General features: G+C 52.0%; 1 protein-coding gene across 2 annotated transcripts in view; it reads left to right on the forward strand.

Moving 5' to 3' along the window:
• Nucleotides 1-1,050: 1,050 nt before the first annotated feature.
• The window catches only part of LOC116942001 (sodium- and chloride-dependent glycine transporter 1-like), a 35,882-nt gene continuing 16,155 nt past the window's right edge, over nucleotides 1,051-20,777 (forward strand). Inside the window, exons 1-4 of one of the 2 annotated variants that reach the window (XM_032953489.2) lie at nucleotides 1,051-1,379; nucleotides 13,041-13,187; nucleotides 18,398-18,529; nucleotides 19,376-19,610. In XM_032953489.2, the coding sequence (XP_032809380.1) occupies nucleotides 1,373-1,379; nucleotides 13,041-13,187; nucleotides 18,398-18,529; nucleotides 19,376-19,610 (521 nt within the window). In that variant the 5' untranslated portion in view covers nucleotides 1,051-1,372. Of the gene's footprint in view, nucleotides 1,380-10,043; nucleotides 13,188-18,397; nucleotides 18,530-19,375; nucleotides 19,611-20,777 lie in introns of those variants that run through there. The other variant, XM_076074978.1, reaches the window with a different exon arrangement.

The following is a 20,777-nucleotide window of genomic DNA, read 5'->3' on the forward strand; positions in this document are numbered from 1 at the left end:
ACATCTCGCACACTGCCTCCTGCAGAGGCGGACTGGCCGATCGGGCGGCGACGTTTCGGGCGATGACCCTTCTTCATGGTTCACAATCGAGACGGTGGGTAATACGATTTGAAGACTGTACTTGTTTACACTATGGGCGGAGGGGTGGGGTGGGTGGTGGACCTGATGAGAATTTTATTTAAAATATTTCCTGATGGAGAGATTAAAAAAAAAATTGGCATTCCGATACGCTTCATGATAATAATCATAAATAATGTGCTGAACAGCATTTTTTTTAAAAAAATCGTGGAATGGCGTGTCGCATAATCCATCTCTCTCTCTCTCTCTCCCTAGCGTGGCCACCAAAGTCGTTTCAATGCCCCAACAGGATCGAGTGGCCACGGGATTTGAAGACGAGCTGAGAACTCAGTAGATCGTTGGTTTCGGATTCCTCAAGTTTCAAGAACTCAATCTCCTTCTGCCCAGGTGCCCGTCGTTACATCTCAGGGCTGTGGGAGGGTGGAGACATTCATGCAGCAGTGGATGGATCATGGCTGACAATGGTGGCGATGTTGATGGGGGTACGCATGTATTTATTTTTTTAAACATTTTTTAACGGATGATAAAGAATGCACGCGTGCAATTTCTCGTCTCTCGCCGTCAGAGATGGTTCTACCACCGCCTACAGAGTGCCTTTGGCCTACTCTTCCACGCGGCATGGAGTAACCCACACCTCGTGCCACGACCGTCTGGGAGTATGGAGGCGCTTCACAAAGTCTCGGGACATTTTGTTTGTTTGTTCAGCTGCCACGCCGGGAGGTCGAACGTTCACGGGCGTGAGTGTGCTCGCCATCACAGACACGGTAACGATGCTGCTGCTGCTGATGATGATGATGCTGATGATGATGAGTAACATTCAGCATAACTTCCCCGATGTCGTCTATTTATAACGCTGACTCAGAGCCGTGCCGATGCACTCCCCAGGTGTGTCTATGGGGTGCGTCACAGGTGAGGTGAGCCGTGGTGGTGATGGTGGTGGTTGTGGTTGTTGTTGGGGGGGGTTGAGGGGCTGAGCCGACTCCACACGGAAGTCTCCGAGTGGACTCACTCAGCCAGCCACACACCCACCCAACCACTCGGCAGCAGCAGCAGCAGCAAGCATTGGGAACAACTACGAGCAGACCGCTTCTGTCAATTAACACTGGAATGTGTCACGTGTCCTGTCAGGCCAGGTGAGTGCTGCTACAGCTGCTGCTGCTACAGCTGCTGCTGCTGCAGCTGCTGCTGCTGCTGCTACAGCTGCTGGTGTTATTGGAAGTGACCCGCAGCACATATCTGAAGGAACGAGATTGGATTTGAAAGCACAAAGGAAGAGGACAGATTGCATCTCCCGATGGCAGGTGAGGTGTTTCAGTGAATGAGTGTGTGAGTGAGTGAGTTTGTGTGTGAGTGAGTGCGGGTGTGAGTGAGTGTAGGTGAGGTAGTAAGTGCGTGTGTGAGTGAGTTTGTGAGTGAGTTTGTCTGTGTATGAGTGAGTGTGAGTGAATGAGTGAGTGTGTGAGTGAGTGTGTGAGTTTGTGAGTGTGTGGGTGAGGTAGTAAGTGCGTGTGTGAATGAGTTTGTGAGTGAGTTTGTCTGTGTATGAGTGAGTGTGAGTGAGTGAGTGTGTGAGTGAGTTTGTGTATGAGTGAGTGTGAGTGAATGAGTGGGTGTGTGAGTGAGTGTGTGAGTGAATGAGTGTGTGAGTGTGTGGGTGAGGTAGTACGTGGATGTGTGAGTGAGTTTGTGAGTGAGTTTGTCTGTGTATGAGTGTGAGTGTGTGAGTGAGTTTGTGAGTTGTCTGTGTATGAGTGAGTGTGAGTGAATAAGTGAGTGTGTGAGTAAGTGTGTGAGTGTGTGAGTGTGTGGGTGAGGTAGTAAGTGCGTGTGTGAGTGAGTTTGTCTGTGTATGAGTGAGTGTGAGTGAGTGTGTGAGTGAGTTTGTGAGTGAGTTTGTCTGTGTATGAGTGAGTGTGAGTGAATGAGTGAGTGTGTGAGTGTGTACGTGCGTGTGTGAGTGAGTTTGTCTGTGTATGAGTGTGAGTGAATGAGTGGGTGTTTGATTGAGTTTGTGTGAGTGTGTGAATGAGTGAGGGTGTGAGTGTGTAAGTGCGTATGTGAGTGAGTTTGTCTGTGTGTGAGTTTGTGTGTGAGTGAATGAGTGAGTGTGTGAGTGAGTGAGTTTGTGAGTGTGAGTGTGTGAATGAGTGAGGGTGTGAGTGTGTAAGTGCGTGTGTGAGTGAGTTTGTGTGTGAGTGAATGAGTGAGTGAGTTTGTGAGTGTGTGAATGAGTGGGTGTGTGAGTGAGTGTGTGAGTTTGTGAGTGTGTGAGTGTGTGAATGAGTGAGGGTGTGAGTGTGTAAGTGCGTGTGTGAGTTTTTCTGTGTGTGAGCGAATGAGTGAGTGTGCGAGTGAGTGAGTTTGTGAGTGTGTAAGTGAGTGTGTAAGTGCGTGTGTGAGTGAGTTTGTCCGTGTGTGAGTGAATGAGTGAGTGTGTGAGTGTGTACGTGTGTGAATGAGTGAGGGTGTGAGTGTGTGTAGGGGAGCGGTGGTGTAGCGGTTAGCGCGCTGCGCTATGAACCCAACGACCCGAGTTCGATTTCCGCTTACGGTCAACACCAGTGGAGATTATTTCAACTTGTCCGGGCCTCCCCTAGGTCGACTCAGCCTCAAATGAGTACCTTGTGTGATGTGTAAGCATCGCCACTGGGGAGACAAAGGCGGCCGGGCGTGGTGTTGGCTACCCACCCCCTCGTGTACCGTGTCGGCCTTCATAGGTGCTCGCTAACAGCACTTGCCCCTGCAGGCTACACGGGGGATCTTTGTCTTTGTGTGAGTGAGTGTGAGAGTGAGTGTGCGAATGAGTGAGTCTGTGCGTATGAGTGAGTTTGTGTGTGAGTGAGTGTGTGAGTGTGTGAGTGAGTAAGTGTGAGTGAGTGACAGTGAATTAATTTGTGTGTGAGTGTGGGTGTGAGTGAGTGTGTGAGTGAGTGAGTGTGTGAGTGAGTGTGTGAGTGAGTGTGTGAGTGAGTGTGGGTGTGAGTGAGTGAGTGTGAGTGAGTGTGAGAGAGTGAGTGTGAGAGAGTGAGTGTGAGTGAGTGTGGGTGTGAGTGAGTGAGTGTGAGAGAGTGAGTGAGTGTGGGTGGGTGTGAGTGAGTGAGTGTGAGTGTGTCTGTGTGAGTGAGTGTGGGTGTGAGTGAGTGTGGGTGTGAGTTAGTGTGAGAGAGTGAGTGTGAGAAAGTGAGTGAGTGAGTGTGAGAGAGTGAGTGTGAGAAAGTGAGTGAGTGAGTGTGAGAGGGTGAGTGTGAGAAAGTGAGTGAGTGAGTGTGTCTGTGTGAGTGTGTGAGTGAGTGTGGGTGTGAGTGAGTGTGGGTGTGAGTCAGTGAGTGTGAGTGTGTCTGTGTGAGTGAGTGTGTGAGTGAGTGTGGGTGTGAGTTAGTGTGAGAGAGTGAGTGTGAGAAAGTGAGTGAGTGAGTGTGAGAGAGTGAGTGAGTGAGTGTGAGAGAGTGAGTGTGAGAAAGTGAGTGAGTGAGTGTGAGTATGTCTGTGTGAGTGAGTGTGAGTTAGTGAGTGTGAGTGAGTGAGTGTGTGAGTGAGTGTGAGAGAGTGAGTGTGAGAGAGTGAGTGTGAGTGAGTGAGTGTGGGAGTGAGTGAGTGTGTCTGTGTGAGTGAGTGTGTCTGTGTGAGTGAGTGTGAGTGAGTGTGGGTGTGAGTGAGTGAGTGAGTGTGAGTGTGTCTGTGTGAGTGTGGGTGTGAGTGAGTGAGTGTGTCTGTGTGAGTGAGTGAGTGTGAGTGAGTGAGTGTGAGTGTGTCTGTGTGAGTGAGTGTGAGAGTGAGTGTGTCTGTGTGAGTGTGGGTGTGAGTGAGTGAGTGTGAGTGTGTCTGTGTGAGTGAATGTGTCTGTGTGAGTGAGTGTGTGAGTGAGTGTGAGTGAGCGAGTGTGAGTGAGTGTGTGAGTGAGTGTGTGAGTGTGTCTGTGTGAGTGAGTGAGTGTGAGTGAGTGTGTGAGTGAGTGTGTGAGTGAGTGTGAGTGAGTGTGTGAGTGAGTGTGTGAGTGTGGGTGTGAGTGAGTGAGTGTGAGTATGTCTGTGTGAGTGAGTGTGTGAGTGAGTGTGAGTGTGTGAGTGAGTGTGTGAGTGAGTGTGGGTGTGAGTGAGTGTGAGTGTGTCTGTGTGAGTGAGTGTGAGTGAGTGCCCACCCTCTTTGTGTTGTTGCAGCTTTCATAGGTGCTACTCGCTGACAGCACTTGCCCCAACAGTATGTTAAGGCTATACGGGGGATCTTTGTCTCTGTGAGTGTGTTTGTGTGACGAGTCACGGACGCTACCGGTGTGGAGGAGGTGGAAAAGTTACATAACTTGTTCTGTACAATGCTTGGTGATATGTTTTTAGTGTGTGTGTGTGAGAGTAAGTGTGTGATTGAGTGAGTGAGTGTGATTGAGTGTGAGAGTGAGTGTGTGAGTGAGTGTGTGAGTGAATGTGTGAGTATGTGAGAGTGTGTGTGAGTGAGTGTGTGAGTGAGTGTGAGAGTGTGTGTGTGAGAGTGAGTGTGTAAGTGTGTGTGAGAGTGAGTGTGTGAGAGTAAGTGTGTGAGTGAGTGGGTGAGAGTGAGTGTGTGATTGAGTGTGAGAGTGAGTGTGAGAGTGAGTGTGTGATTGAGTGTGTGAGAGTGAATGTGTGAGAGTGAATGTGTGAGTGAGTGCGTGATTGAGTGTGAGTGTGTGTGATTGAGTGTGAGAGTGAGTGTGATTGAGTGATTGAGTGTGTGAGTGTGTGATTGAGTGTAAGAGTGTGATTGAGTGTGAGAGTGAGTGTGTGATTGAGTGTGTGAGAGTGAGTGTGTGAGAGTGAGTGTGTGATTGAGTGTGTGAGAGTGTGTGAGAGTGAGTGTGTGATTGAGTGTGATTGAGTGTGTGATTGAGTGTGTGAGAGTGAAAGTGTGATTGAGTGTGTGGGTGAGTGTGTGATTGAGTGTGAGAGTGAGTGTGAGTGTTTGAGTGAGTGTGTGAGAGTGAGTGTGTGATTGAGTGTGATTGATTGTGTGATTGAGTGTGATTGAGTGTGAGAGTGAGTGTGAGAGTGAGTGTGTGAGAGTGAGTGTGAGAGTGAGTGTTTGAGTGAGTGTGTGAGAGTGAGTGTGTGATTGAGTGTGTGATTGAGTGTGTAAGAGTGAATGTGTGAGAGTGAGTGTGTGATTAAGTATGATTGAGTGTGTGATTGAGTGTGTGAGAGTGAATGTGTGAGAGTGTGTGATTGAGTGTGAGAGTGAGTGAGTGTGTTTGAGTGAGAGTGTGAGAGTGTGTGATTGAGTGTGTGATTGAGTGTGTGATTGAGTGTGAGAGTGAGTGTGTGTGAGAGTGAGTGTGTGTGAGTGAGTGTGAGAGTGAGTGTGTGTGAGTGTGTGTGAGTGAGTATGTGTGATTGAGTGTGTGATTGAGTGTGTGAGTGAGTGTGTGAGTGAGTGTGTGATTGAGTGTGTGAGTGAGTGTGTGAGAGTGAGTGTGTGAGAGTGAGTGTGTGAGAGTGAGTGTGTGTGAGTGAATGTGTGAGAGTGAGTGTGTGAGGGTGAGTGTGTGAGTGAGTGTGTGAGTGAGAGTGAGTGTGTGTGTGTGAGAGTGAGTGTGTGTGAGTGAGTGTGTGTGCGCTATGAACCTGGCGACCCGGGTTCGATTCCCGCTCACGGCCAACACCCAGTGACGATTATCTGAACCGGTCCTGGGCCTCCCTAGGTTTACTCAGCCTTAAATGAATACCTGGTGCAGTGTGTAAACATCGCCACTGGGGAGACAAAGGCGGTCGGGCGTGGTGCTGGCCACCCACCCCCTCGTGTACCGTTCCGGCCTTAATAGGTGCTCGCTAACAGCACTTGCCCCTACAGCCTGTTAAGGCTATACGGGGGATCTTTGTGTGAGTGTGTGAGAGAGTGTGAGTGAGTGTGTGAGAGAGTGTGAGTGAGTATGTGAGAGAGTGTGAGTGAGTGTGTGAGAGAGTGATTGTGTGAGTGTGAGAGAGTGTGTGTGAGTGTGTGAGAGAGTGTATGAGAGAGTGATTTTGTGAGTGTGAGAGAGTCTGTGAGAGAGTGTGAGTGATTGTGTGTGAGGAGTGTATGAGTAAGTGTGAGCGTGTGAGTGTGTGAGTATGTAAGTGTGAGTGAGTGTCAGTGTGTGAGTTAGTGTGAGAGTTTTAAAAGTGGTATGAATTTTATCAACCCTGGGCAAGCGAGTGATGATGGGCTGAGTGAACTTCCCTTGACCCCAACTCCCTCCACCCCAACCAGGATTTGAACTCTCTCTCTAACGCTGAGCCACTGGGCTGGTAAAAAAGCGGCGCGTTTGTGGTGCCGCTAAAAATATAAAAACCGCCGAGTTTTGAAACCGGTTGCAGTGACCAAAAAAAATATGTTTAAAAAGTTCAACATTGGCGAGTCGGTGCTCTGTGGCATAGCTTCGTTTAACGCGTTCGGCTTTCGCGACCAATATTATTCACGATAAGAGGTTGGGTCGTTTTTGGGCGGGGTTTGATCGCTTGAAGATAAATGTGTCGTTGACCCCACCACCACCCAGCACAGCCAGCCGGTGAGGGTTTGTCACGTGAACAAAACGTGCCAATGAGTTACAACTTCAGAAAAAAACGGCGTATTGGAGAGTGAACCCACGACATTTGCAAGTTCAGTACGACGTTTCGCTCGTGATTACAACCAGCCTGGCTGTGTCGGGTGGTGGAGGGTTAGCGGCACATTTATATTTACGCGTTCTAATCCCAAAAATAAAAACATACCCTCATTACTGGGCATAGCTCATTCTTACCTTCTGTCTCCACTCCGTAAACTTCCCCCATTGATGCCTCCACCATTGTTCAAAGACTCGCTCCTCTTGACTGTGCCGTCTCATCTTCCACCACACCAAGTTCAACCACCTCCATTCGCACCTCCGATTAGCGAGGTTGGCTACGTACGGTGCAAAATAAGTTCAACACGCGTTTATGCACCCACGCTCCTACTCACTCACCCACTCATCCACCCACTCAATCACCCACTCTCCCTCCCACTCACCCACTCACTCACTCACCGACCCACTCACTCACCGACTCACTCATCCACTCACCCACCTACTCACTCACCCACTCATCCACCCACCCACTCACTCACCCACTCATCCACTCACCTACCCAGTCAATCACCCACTCACCCTTCCACTTACCCACTCACTCACCGACCCACTCACCCACTCACTCACCCACTCACCCACTCACCCTTCCACTTACCCACTTACTCACCGACCCACTCACCCACTCACTCACCCACTCATCCACCCACTCACCCACGCAATCACCCACTCACCCTCCTACTCACCCACTCACTCACCGACCCACTCACCCACTCACTCACCCACTCATCCACCCACTTTACCACTCAATCACCCACTCACCCTCCCACTCACCCACTCACTCACTCGCCGACCCAATCATCCACTCACCCACCTACTCACTCACCCACTCATCCACGCACCCACTCACTCACCCACTCATCCACTCACCCACTCACTCACTGACCCACTCACTCACCCACTCATCCACCCACTCACCCACTCAATCACCCACTCACCCTCCTACTCACCCACTCACTCACCGACCCACTCACTCACCCACTCATCCACTCACCCACTCAATCACACACTCACCCTTCCACTCAACCACTCACTCACCGACCCACTCACTCACCCACTCATCCACCCACTCACCCACTCAATCACCCACTCAATCACCCACTCACCCTTCCACTCACCCACTCACTCACCGACCCACTCACTCACCCACTCATCCACCCACTCAATCACCCAATCACCCTCCCACTCACCGACCCACTCACTCACTCACCCACTCACTCACCCACTCATCCACCTACTCACTCACCCACTCATCCACCCACTCACTCACCCACTCTTCCACTCACCCACTCACTCACTCACCGACCCACTCATCCACTCACCCACTCATCCACCCACTCACCCACTCATCCACCTACTCACTCACTCACCGACCCACTCACCCACTCACTCACTCACCGACCCACTCATCCACTCACCCACTCATCCACCCACTCACCCACTCAATCACACACTCACCCTCCTACTCACCCACTCACTCACCCACTCACTCACCGACCCACTCACCCACTCATCCACCCACTCACCCACTCAATCACCCACTCACCCTTCCACTCACCCACTCACTCACCGACCCACTCACCCACTCACTCACCCACTCATCCACCCACTCACCCACTCAATCACCCACTCACCCTCCCACTCACCCACTCACTCACCGACCCACTCACTCACTCACCCACTCACTCACCCACTCATCCACCTACTCACTCACCCACTCATCCACCCATTCACTCACCCACTCTTCCACTCACCCACTCACTCACTCACCGACCCACTCATCCACTCACCCACTCATCCACCTACTCACTCACCCACTCATCCACCCACTCACTCACTCACCGACCCACTCACCCACTCACTCACCGACCCACTCATCCACTCACCCACTCATCCACCCACTCATCCACCCACTCACTCACTCACCGACCCACTCACCCACTCACTCACCCACTCATCCACCCACTCAATCACCCACTCACCCTCCCACTCACCCACTCACTCACTCACCGACCCACTCACTCACTCACCCACTCACTCACCCACTCATCCACCTACTCACTCACCCACTCATCCACCCACTCACTCACCCACTCTTCCACTCACTCACTCACCGACCCACTCATCCACTCACCCACTCATCCACCCACTCATCCACCCACTCACTCACTCACCGACCCACTCACCCACTCACTCACTCACCGACCCACTCATCCACTCACCCACTCATCCACCCACTCACCCACTCAATCACCCACTCACCCACTCACTCACCGACCCACTCACTCACCCACTCATCCACCCGCTCACCCACTCAATCACACACTCACCTTTCCACTCAACCACTCACTCACCGACCCACTCACTCACCCACTCATCCACCCACTCACCCACTCAATCACTCACTCAATCACCCACTCACCCTTCCATTCACCCACTCACTCACCGACCCACTCACCCACTCACTCACCCACTCAATCACCCACTCACCCTCCCACTCACCCACTCACTCACCCACTCATCCACCTGCTCACTCACCCACTCATCCACCCATTTACTCACCCACTCTTCCACTCACCCACTCACTCACTCACCGACCCACTCATCCACTCACCCACTCATCCACCCACTCATCCACTCACTCACCGACCCACTCACCCACTCACCGACCCACTCACCCACTCACTCACTCACCGACCCACTTATCCACTCACCCACTCATCCACCCACTCAATCACCCACTCACCCACTCACTCACCGACCCACTCACTCACCCACTCATCCACCCGCTCACCCACTCAATCACACACTCACCCTTCCACTCAACCACTCACTCACCGACCCACTCACTCACCCACTCATCCACCCACTCACCCACTCAATCACCCACTCATCCACCCACTCACCCACTCAATCACCCACTCACCCTCCCACTCACCCACTCACTCACCCACTCATCCACCTACTCACTCACCCACTCATCCACCCATTCACTCACCCACTCTTCCACTCACCCACTCACTCACTCACCGACCCACTCATCCACTCACCCACTCATCCACCCACTGATCCACCCACTCACTCACTCACCGACCCACTCACCCACTCACTCACTCACCGACCCACTCATCCACTCACCCACTCATCCACCCACTCACCCACTCATCCACCCACTCACCCACTCACTCACTGACCCACTCATCCACTCACCCACCTACTCACTCACCCACTCATCCACTCACTCACCCACCCACCCACTCACTCACCCACTCACCACACTGGGGATCACACCACTTATCTTTCTGCTTCTTCCCTCCCATCGTCTCGTTTCCCCCCAGTTCCTGTAACCTTACTCAACTCATGAAATACGTTAACTACGATCTATTACCTTCAACTGTTGTCTATTCTACCTTCAATAGTGCTGTTTGTCACTGGCCGCTTGTCGTTTTGGGCCTCAGATCTGGCACCCTGATGTCAAACAAAGATGCGGTACATAACGTCGCCTTCAGAAATCAAGTAAAGCCAGTTTTTTGTTTCGCTTCTGCACGTGGCGCCTTTCCGGCACGAATCCGCCACTCAGAGAGAGCCATCATCATCATCATCACCACGTGAGCACTCGAATGCACAAGTACAGCGAGAGAGAAAAAAAGTATGCACGTCTAATGGTTGGTTTCAAAATGTACAAGCAAGTTGTGGCTGTGAGCGAGCGAGTTGAAGGCGGCCTCGCTGGCTGGCCGGGGGGGGGGGCTCTCTGAATAATGTTCCGACGTTAACGGGGTTCGAGTGGATTTTGTGTGACTCGTGGGAGCAGGTTAGGAGCCTCATCCGGGGACAGCAACCAGCGCTCGCCGGCGAAGGACTAAATTAATAAATAACGTGACACCACCGAAGCAAGTAGATATCGGAGCGGAAACAACTTTGTGCACGAATTAATGAATGATAGCTAAACTAAACATTAACGATCAGCCCAGGCAGATCTTGCCTCCAGGTTGACGGCAGCACAGGTTACACAAATTAGTGCGAACGTGTAAACAGAGATATATACGAGTCACGTGCAAGTGCATGTTAAGTTAATGTGAATAATCGAAAAGCTCGCCATCAGATTGTGATTGAGATGGAAGCAGAACCCAGGGCTATTGTGGACTGAGCGATTGAATCCCACGTCCTTTGGGACATTCACAGAGAAGTTTGCTCAGTCTATGGGTCTCTGTGTAAGTCTTTGGATCTCTGTGTGAAACTCTGAGTCTCCGTGTGAGTCTGTGAGTCTCCGTGTGAGTCTGTGGGTCTCTGTGTGAGTATATGGGTCTCTGTGTAAGTCTATGGGTCTCTGTGTGAGTCTGTGGGTCTCTGTGTGAGTCTGTGGGTCTCTGTGTGAGTATATGAGTCTCCGTGTGAGTCTGTGGGTCTCTGTGTGAGTATATGGGTCTCTGTGTGAGTCTATGGGTCTCTGTGTGAGTCTGTGGGTCTCTGTGTGAGTCTGTGGGTGTATGTGTGAGTCTGTGGGTTTATGTGTGAGTATATGGGTCTCTGTGTGAGTCTATGGGTCTCTGTGTGAGTCTGGGCCTCTGTGCGAGTCTGTGGGTGTATGTGTGAGTCTGTGGGTTTATGTGTGAGTATATGGGTCTCTGTGTGAGTCTATGGGTCTCTGTGTGAGTCTGGGCCTCTGTGCGAGTCTGTGGGTGTATGTGTGAGTCTTTGGGTTTATGTGTGAGTCTGTGGGTCTCTGTGTGAGTATATGGGTATCTGTGTGTCTACTTGAGGGGATGGAATTTTAGGTATTTGGGGCATTAACAGAGAATGCTCGTTACAATGCACTTTAGTGCCATGGGGCATCTAAGATTTCGAGGATTTTGGTCCTGCCTTAACACGTTGGAGAGGTGAGAGACTGCGTTATGTGTGTTTGTGTACCTTTATCTTTGTACTGGGAAGGAGAAGCTTAGTGGTTAGGCTATGAACCTGGCGACCCGAGTTCAATTCTCGTTCACGCCCGACCAACACCGGTGACGATTATCTGAACCGGTCCCGGGCCTCCCCTAGGTCGACTCAGCCTCAAATGAGTACCTGGTGCGGTGTGTAAACATTGCCACTAGGGAGACAAAGGCGGTCGGGCGTGGTGCTGGCCACCCACCCCCTCGTGTACCGTGCCGGCCTTCATAGGTGCTGCTCGCTAACGGCACTTGCCCCAACATTCTGTTAAGACTACACGGGGGATCTTTGTGTTTCTACCGCACACGTTACATTTCTGATAATCAGCTGCGTACAGGGTGCGAACTTTGACCCCAGTCTGAATATATTCTACTCGAGCTGACGACACGGAATTTTTACAATTTGAATATAAATTTGTGTTGCTTGCGCAATACTCCATTATCTCACGGCATGGCGTTGTTTTTCACCGGATTTCCTTGTTGGTTCGTCACTTTACTTTGGTCGGTTTTAGCTTTTGTCGTATTGGTGACCCAGCTCACTCTGAACATCTTCCGTCCCTGCTTTCTCGATGTCTCACCTGGGTGACACAAAAAAATCTACTTGAACTTAAACTCACTCACTGAATCACCCACTCATCAGCTCACGCAACCATCATTCACTCACCCACCCGTGATCTCACTCACCCACTCATTCACCCAGGAGCGACTCTTGCAACATCTCGATTGAAAACTCTTTTCTTTAGCACTGCTTTTTGTGCTTCCGTTTGCTGTCCTTCGCCCGCACCTTCCGACTTGCGCGGTTGGCTGCGTACCGTGCGAAAGACGTTCAGCAAGCGTGCGCACATGCGCGTGACTCATCTGCGCCCCTTTAAAGTCTCTGAGCGAGTCAAACACAAGATCAACTTCACTTCACCCACCATCAACGGCAGCGGCAGCAGAATTTCTGCCTACAGCAACATGCCGAATCTGTCCGCAGGCGGGAAGCCACTCAGTTGGAGGCGCCTGACCGTCGGCCACGGTCACGGGCGGCTACAACCGCGCGGCGCAAACGGCGCCATCGACGCTGCGCGGACCTTTGACCCTCCTGGCCCTTCCGTTGTTCCGTTCGCTGCGGGGCGCACGGCCGCCCTCAACGTTTCCTACCGTGGCTCGGGCTCCGCCACGTTGTAAACAAGCGGCGATGAAACAGCCGCTCGCGGTTTTGTTCGCCTTCGTTTGCCCGCGCGAGCGCGGAGGTTTTTGCCCTGGGGCGCGTTTTCATCCTCCCGCGCCGCACACCCGGACACCTGCGTTCGCCGCGCTCGGCCCGCACCGTTCAAATAATTGTCGTGTGTGTGTGCGTGTGTGCGCGTGTGCATGCGTGTGTGTGCGCGTGTGTGTGTGCGCGTGTCCCCCCACGCGCACGCGTGCGTGTTGGGTTTTTGTCTTGCTAGCTGTTGGCACGGCAGGGCAGGAGGGAGGGCGGCGGCAGCGGCGGCGCTGGGCCAACCGGCTCGAGTTCCTCCTCGTGAGCTCCGTGTACGGAGTGGGCATGCACAACGCCACCTCGCTGCCCATGCTCACGCTGCGCAACGGCGGAGGTGCGGACGCAGCGACGCGCGCACGCGACGCGCGCGCGCGCACACCGGCGGATGTTTTACTTAAAATATTTGGTGCTTGTCACATTGTACGCACCCATCGCGACGATGATGCCGGTGGCGCCCTCGTTTGGAAATCTCGTGGAGCTGCCGCGAGCCTCTCCCGTGTTGTTAGACGGCGGCCCGGGCAAGCGGATGTCACCAGCAGTCAACCGGACTCGCTCGTGTTGTTTAAAGAGCGAGCAGGGTGCGTGATGAACAAGCAAGACAATAAGCCTCCCTGCCGTAACCGTCTCTCCACGGAACGTTTTTTTCTTAAATATATTTTTTTGTATACATCCCAGCAGCCACACGGCCTTCTGGGAGTGCGTCATTTCAAAAAGAAGAAACGATCTCTAAATCGATTTCGACATTCAAGCCTGACTCATCAGCAGAGTCGGGCCAAAGCGTGACACGTCAGCTGGCTTTGCTTGACAACAAAAATAATGCTGGTGACCTGCCAGACGTTTACAGCAAGGGAAGTCTGTCTGTGAGATAAGAGTCTCGATAGGGTACGCGGGGGGTTGCCCCGTTGTTCCAGGAGTGTAAGATGTCCCGCACCTCCGGTCCGCATGGTTGGATATTGCGGAGCGAACGAAAAGTTGAACATAATTTCTCTGTTCTGCTTTGAAGTCGGCCCATCTCTCCACTCTCTCTCTCTCTCTTGCCTTACGCTAAAGAAGGCCCATTGCCCGTAACGTTAGCCCCTATGTATACAATTGCGCTCAATTGTAAATGCGGTGTTAATGACGAATGTGGCGAGTGTTTAATGAACCGATGTTTGTATAAAATGCAAGAACTTCTGAATGAGTAATCTCAGACTGTATTGGAATTGATGAGTGCTTGGTAATGATATAGTTGAGGGTTGTAGACCATCGCTGACAATGCAGTTCACGCCACTACTCATCGCCACAACTTCCTCAACTATTCCAGCACCTCCGCTCACCTTCCACATTCCTATGCCGTCTTGCAGAGAGATGACCATTATTTTTGCAATTGCCACAGCAGCCATAATAAATTAATGTCTAGGATCTTTAACTGTCCATTGGTGCTGGTTGTGAGCTGATTGATTCTTTGCTTGTGTGCCAATGATCAGAAACCATACAGACTGGCACAGAAGCCCAAACACTCGTACAGAGACCCATAGACTCACACAGAGACCCATAGACTCACACAAAGACCCACAGACTCGCACAGAGACCCACAGACTCACACATACACCCACAGACTCGCACAGAGACCCACAGACTCGCACAGAGATCCACAAACTCACACAGAGACCCACAAACTCACACAGAGACCCACAGACTCACACAGAGACCCACAGACTCACACAGAGACCCATCGACTCACACAGAGACCCATAGACTCACACAGAGACCCACAGACTCACACAGAGACCCACAGACTCGCACAGAGACCCACAGACTCACACAGAAACCCATAGACTCACACATACACCCACAGACTCGCACAGAGACCCACAGACTCGCACAGAGACCCACAAACTCACACAGAGACCCACAGACTCACACAGAGACCCATCGACTCACACAGAGACCCACAGACGCACACAGAGACCCATAGACTCACACAGAAACCTATAGACTCACACAGAGACCCATAGACTCACACAGAGACCCACAGACTCACACAGAGAACCATAGACTCACACAGAGACCCATAGACTCACACAGAGACCCACAGACTCGCACAGAGACCCACAGACTCACACAGAAACCCATAGACTCACACATACACCCACAGACTCGCACAGAGACACAGACTCACACAGAAACCCACAGACTCACACAGAGACCCACAGACTCACACAGAAACTCATAGACTCACACATACACCCACAGACTCGCACAGAGACACAGACTCACACAGAAACCCACAGACTCACATAAAGACACATAGACTCACACAGAAACCCACACACACAGAGACCCATAGACTCACATAAAGACACATAGACTCACACAGAGACCCATAGACTCACATAAAGACATATAGACTCACACAGAGACCCACAGACTCACATAAAGACACATAGACTCACACAGAGACCCACAGACTCACATATAGACACAGACTCACACAGAGGCCCACAGATTCACATAAAGACACATAGACTCACACATACACCTACAGACTCACATAAAGACACATAGACTCACACAGAGACCCACAGACTCACATAAACACCCACAGACTCACACAGAGACTCACAGACTCACATAAAGACACATAGACTCACACAGAGACCCACAGACTCACATAAAGACACATAGACTCACACAGAGACCCATAGACTCACACAGAGACCCAGAGACTCACACAGAGACCCACAGACTCACACAGAGACCCACAGACTCACGCAGAGACCCATAGACTCACACAGAGACCCATAGACTCACACAGAGACCCACAGACTCGCACAGTGACCCACAGACTCACACAGAAACCCATAGACTCACACATACACCCACAGACTCGCACAGAGACACAGACTCACACAGAAACCCACAGACTCACATAAACACACATAGACTCACACAGAAACCCACACACACAGAGACCCATGGACTCACATAAAGACACATAGACTCACACAGAGACCCATAGACTCACATAAAGACACATAGACTCACACAGAGACCCACAGACTCACATAACGACACATAGACTCACACAGAGACCCACAGACTCACATAAAGACACAGACTCACACAGAGGCCCACAGATTCACATAAAGACACAGACTCACACATACACCCACAGACTCACATAAAGACACAGACTCACACGGAGACCCACAGACTCACATAAAGACACATAGACTCACACAGAGACCCACAGACTCACATAAACACCCACAGACTCACACAGAGACTCACATAAAGACACATAGACTCACACAGAGACCCACAGACTCACACAGAGACCCATAGACTCACACAGACACCCATAGACTCACACAGAGACCCATTGACTCACACAGTGACCCATAGACTTATACAGAGTCCCACAGACTCACATGGAGACACATAGACTCACATAAAGACACATAGACTCACACAGAGACCCACAGACTCACATAAAGACACATAGACTCACACAGAGACCCATAGACTCACACAGAGACCCATAGACTCACACAGAGACCCATAGACTCACACAGAGACCCATAGACTCACACAGAGACCCACAGACTCACACAGAGACCCATAGACTCACACAGAGACCCATAGACTCACACAGAGACCCACAGACTCGCACAGAGACCCACAGACTCACACAGAAACCCATAGACTCACACATACACCCACAGACTCGCACAGAGACACAGACTCACACAGAAACCCACAGACTCACATAAAGACACATAGACTCACACAGAAACCCACACACACAGAGACCCATAGACTCACATAAAGACACATAGACTCACACAGAGACCCATAGACTCACATAAAGACACAAAGACTCACACAGAGACCCACAGACTCACATAAAGACACATAGACTCACACAGAGACCCACAGACTCACATAAAGACACAGACTCACACAGAGGCCCACAGATTCACATAAAGACACATAGACTCACACATACACCTACAGACTCACATAAAGACACATAGACTCACACGGAGACCCACAGACTCACATAAAGACACATAGACTCACACAGAGACCTACAGACTCACATAAACACCCACAGACTCACACAGAGACTCACATAAAGACACATAGACTCACACAGAGACCCACAGACTCACACAGAGACCCATAGACTCACACAGAGACCCATTGACTCACACAGAGACCCATAGACTCACACAGAGACCCATAGACTTATACAGAGTCCCACAGACTCACATAGAGACACATAGACTCACATAAAGACACATAGACTCACACAGAGACCCACAGACTCACATAAAGACACATAGACTCACACAGAGACCCATAGACTCACACAGAGACCCATAGACTCACACAGAGACCCATAGACTCACACAGAGACCCACAGACTCACACAGAGACCCATAGACTCACACAGAGACCCATAGACTCACACAGAGACCCACAGACTCGCACAGAGACCCACAGACTCACACAGAAACCCATAGACTCACACATACACCCACAGACTCGCACAGAGACACAGACTCACACAGAAACCCACAGACTCACATAAAGACACATAGACTCACACAGAAACCCACACACACACAGACCCATAGACTCACATAAAGACACATAGACTCACACAGAGACCCATAGACTCACATAAAGACACAAAGACTCACACAGAGACCCACAGACTCACATAAAGACACATAGACTCACACAGAGACCCACAGACTCACATAAAGACAGACTCACACAGAGGCCCACAGATTCACATAAAGACACATAGACTCACACATACACCTACAGACTCACATAAAGACACATAGACTCACACGGAGACCCACAGACTCACATAAAGACACATAGACTCACACAGAGACCTACAGACTCACATTAACACCCACAGACTCACACAGAGACTCACATAAAGACACATAGACTCACACAGAGACCCACAGACTCACACAGAGACCCATAGACTCACACAGAGACCCATAGACTCACACAGAGACCCATAGACTCACACAGAGACCCATAGACTTATACAGAGTCCCACAGACTCACATAGAGACACATAGACTCACATAAAGACCCATAGACTCACACAGAGACCCATAGACTTACATAAAGACACATAGACTCACACAGGGACCCACAGACTCACATAAAGACCCATAGACTCACAGACAGACCCATAGACTCACACATAGAGACCCATAGACTCACACACAGACCCATAGACTCACACACAGACCCATAGACTCACACACAGACCCATAGACTTACACAGAGACCCACAGGAACAGTTGCCACTAGAGTTGCCCTTTAAAAAGTGTTGAGATGACGAGATGTGGCGATGTGAAGCACTCCAAGATGCCCTGGCCTATCGGAAGGCGGCTCTCTCAATCACATCGCCATCATCATCATCATCGCCATCATCATCACCGTCGTCGCGGTTGCCGCGGTTGTTGACGGCGGCGTTGGAGTGGTGGTGGCGGTCACCTGACGGCCGCCCTCTCGCTGGTGCAGTTTGCTTCCTGCTGGTGTACGCGCTCATGTTCATGCTGCTGGCGCTGCCGCTCGTCTTCCTGGAGGTGTCGCTGGGCCAGGCCACGTCCGGCGGGTGCCTCTCTTCCTGGAGCCGTACCCCCATCCTGCGAGGTGGCACCCACGCACTCGCCCGCTCACCCTCGCACTCGCCCGCTCACCCTCGCACTCGCCCGCTCACCCTCGCACTCGCCCGCTCACCCTCGCACTCGCCCGCTCACCCTCGCACTCGCCCGCTCACCCTCGCACTCGCCCGCTCACCCTCGCACTCGCCCGCTCACCCTCGCACTCGCCCGCTCACCCTCGCACTCGCCCGCTCACCCTCGCACTCGCCCGCTCACCCATTCGCCCACTCATCCGCTCAGCCATTCGCCTACCGACCGGATCACTTACTCACCGAGTCACTCAACTGGTTAATCGCTTCACCCACTCGGCCCCTCGCTGACTTACGCACCCACCGACTCACTCTCACCCACTCACCCAATCACCCACCTAGTCAACCACTCATTCACTCCCCCCCCCCCCGTCACCTTCAATTAGCACGCCTAGCTCCGTACCGTGCGAAAGAAGTTCAACATGCAGAAAACAAAAAGACAAAGAGCCTCCGTGTAGCCTTAACAGAATGTTGGGACAAGTGCTGTTAGAGAGCACCTATGAAGGCCGACACGGCACACGAGGGGCTGGGTGGCCAGCACCACGCCCGACCGCCTTTGTCTCCCCTCATGGCGATATGTTTACACGCCGCACTCGGTACTCATTTGAGGCCGAGTCGACCCAGGGGAGGCCCAGTACCGGTTCAGATAATTGTCACTGGGTGTTGGCCGGGTTCGTAGTGCGGCGTAGCGCTAACCGCTACACCACCGCTCCCCACACACACACACACAACAACAAACAACAACAACAACAACGAAACAACAACAACAATAACGCGGACGAGTTGGCACCCTTCGGCGCCCGCAGGCGCTGGGCTGGCGTCGCTGGTGGTCACCTCCCTGCTGAGCCTCTACCACAGCGCGCTGCTCGCCACCTGCGCCCACTTTCTGTTCGCGTCGTTCGAGGGGACTCAGCCGTGGGCCCCGTGCCAGGACGGGGGCCGCTGCCCCCCCGGCAACTCCAGCGCCGTGGGGGGCTCCCTCGGCGACCCCCCCGTCGTGCAGCTGCTGACGGGGCAGTCGCTCGGCCACCGCTACTGGAGGTGACCACCGCCCTCGTTGTGACCCCGGCTTGCTGTCATTGTTACAGTAACGTACTTCAGCTTGGTTTGGAGCTCTCGCAACTGCAGGATTCCACACCGTTTGATTCTTTCGGTAAAGCCACGTAGGGTAGAAAAGTAAACGAATAGGTCACGTTTCGATCGCAACCGTTGTCCCACCTGATGACCACAGCAAGGACAAGACTGCAGTTTTGTCCTTGCTGTGGTTGTCACACCTGATGACGATTGCTTGTGTTGCGATCGAAACGTCGCCATCTATTATAATTTTAACCTACGTGACTTTACCGAGAGAACCGAAGAGTATAGCAGCGTATTTGTTCATTCGTCCACGATGCTTGTCTAGTGCAGGAAAGCCTCACCGAGTGAGGCTTTGGGAGATCCCAATTGAGTCGTTTGCGCAAATCTGGACCGTGACACCTGTGGCTCACGATGCGCCCTCCGCTCTTTGCGAGCGCTGTCACGGGATCTTCTAAGTGAAGCGGAGCACAAAGCTTCACCACGGTTATTACGCGACCGCCGGTATTAATCAGGACGGCCGCTGGATTCGTACCGTCAACCTCTGGGGCAAGTGGCTAACACTGGGCCCAGTCACCGTCCGTAATAATTTATTTCTTCATGATTTTGGTAGAATAATAATTATTATTATTTAAAGACCGCAATGCGCTGTACGTGTGAACGTTTTAACTCTCCGAGGAAAAATATATATTTATTTTTTTAAATTGCCATGCAATGCGATAACATTTGCGGGAGGAAAAAATTGAACCGAGTCTGAGCGCTGGCAGAGCCGTGAGAGAAATCGCTTTTTTGTGTGGGGGAGCGGTGGCACAATGGTTAGCGCGCTGCGCTACCAACCCGGCCGCCCGACTTCGTATTGCCGTTCACGGCCAACATTGGCGACGATTATCTGATCCGGTCACGGGCCTCCGCTACGTCGACTCAGCCCTAAATGTGCACCTCGTGCGGTGTGTGAACACCGGCGCTGGGGAGAGACGAACGCGATCGGGGCCGTCGTGCTGACCACCCACCCACCCCCTCGTGCGACGTGCCGGCCTTAATACGCGGCACTCGCCAACGGCACTTGCCCCGGCAGTCCCGTCAAAGGCTACACGGGGGACCTTTGTCTTTGTTTCGCCCGGCCTCGCCGCGCAG

The sequence above is a fragment of the Petromyzon marinus genome, chromosome 1 (assembly GCF_048934315.1).
Source record: "Petromyzon marinus isolate PM22_M1 ecotype Great Lakes invasive population chromosome 1, UKy_Petmar_22M1.pri1.0, whole genome shotgun sequence".
NCBI classification, from domain to species: Eukaryota; Metazoa; Chordata; class Hyperoartia; order Petromyzontiformes; family Petromyzontidae; genus Petromyzon; species Petromyzon marinus.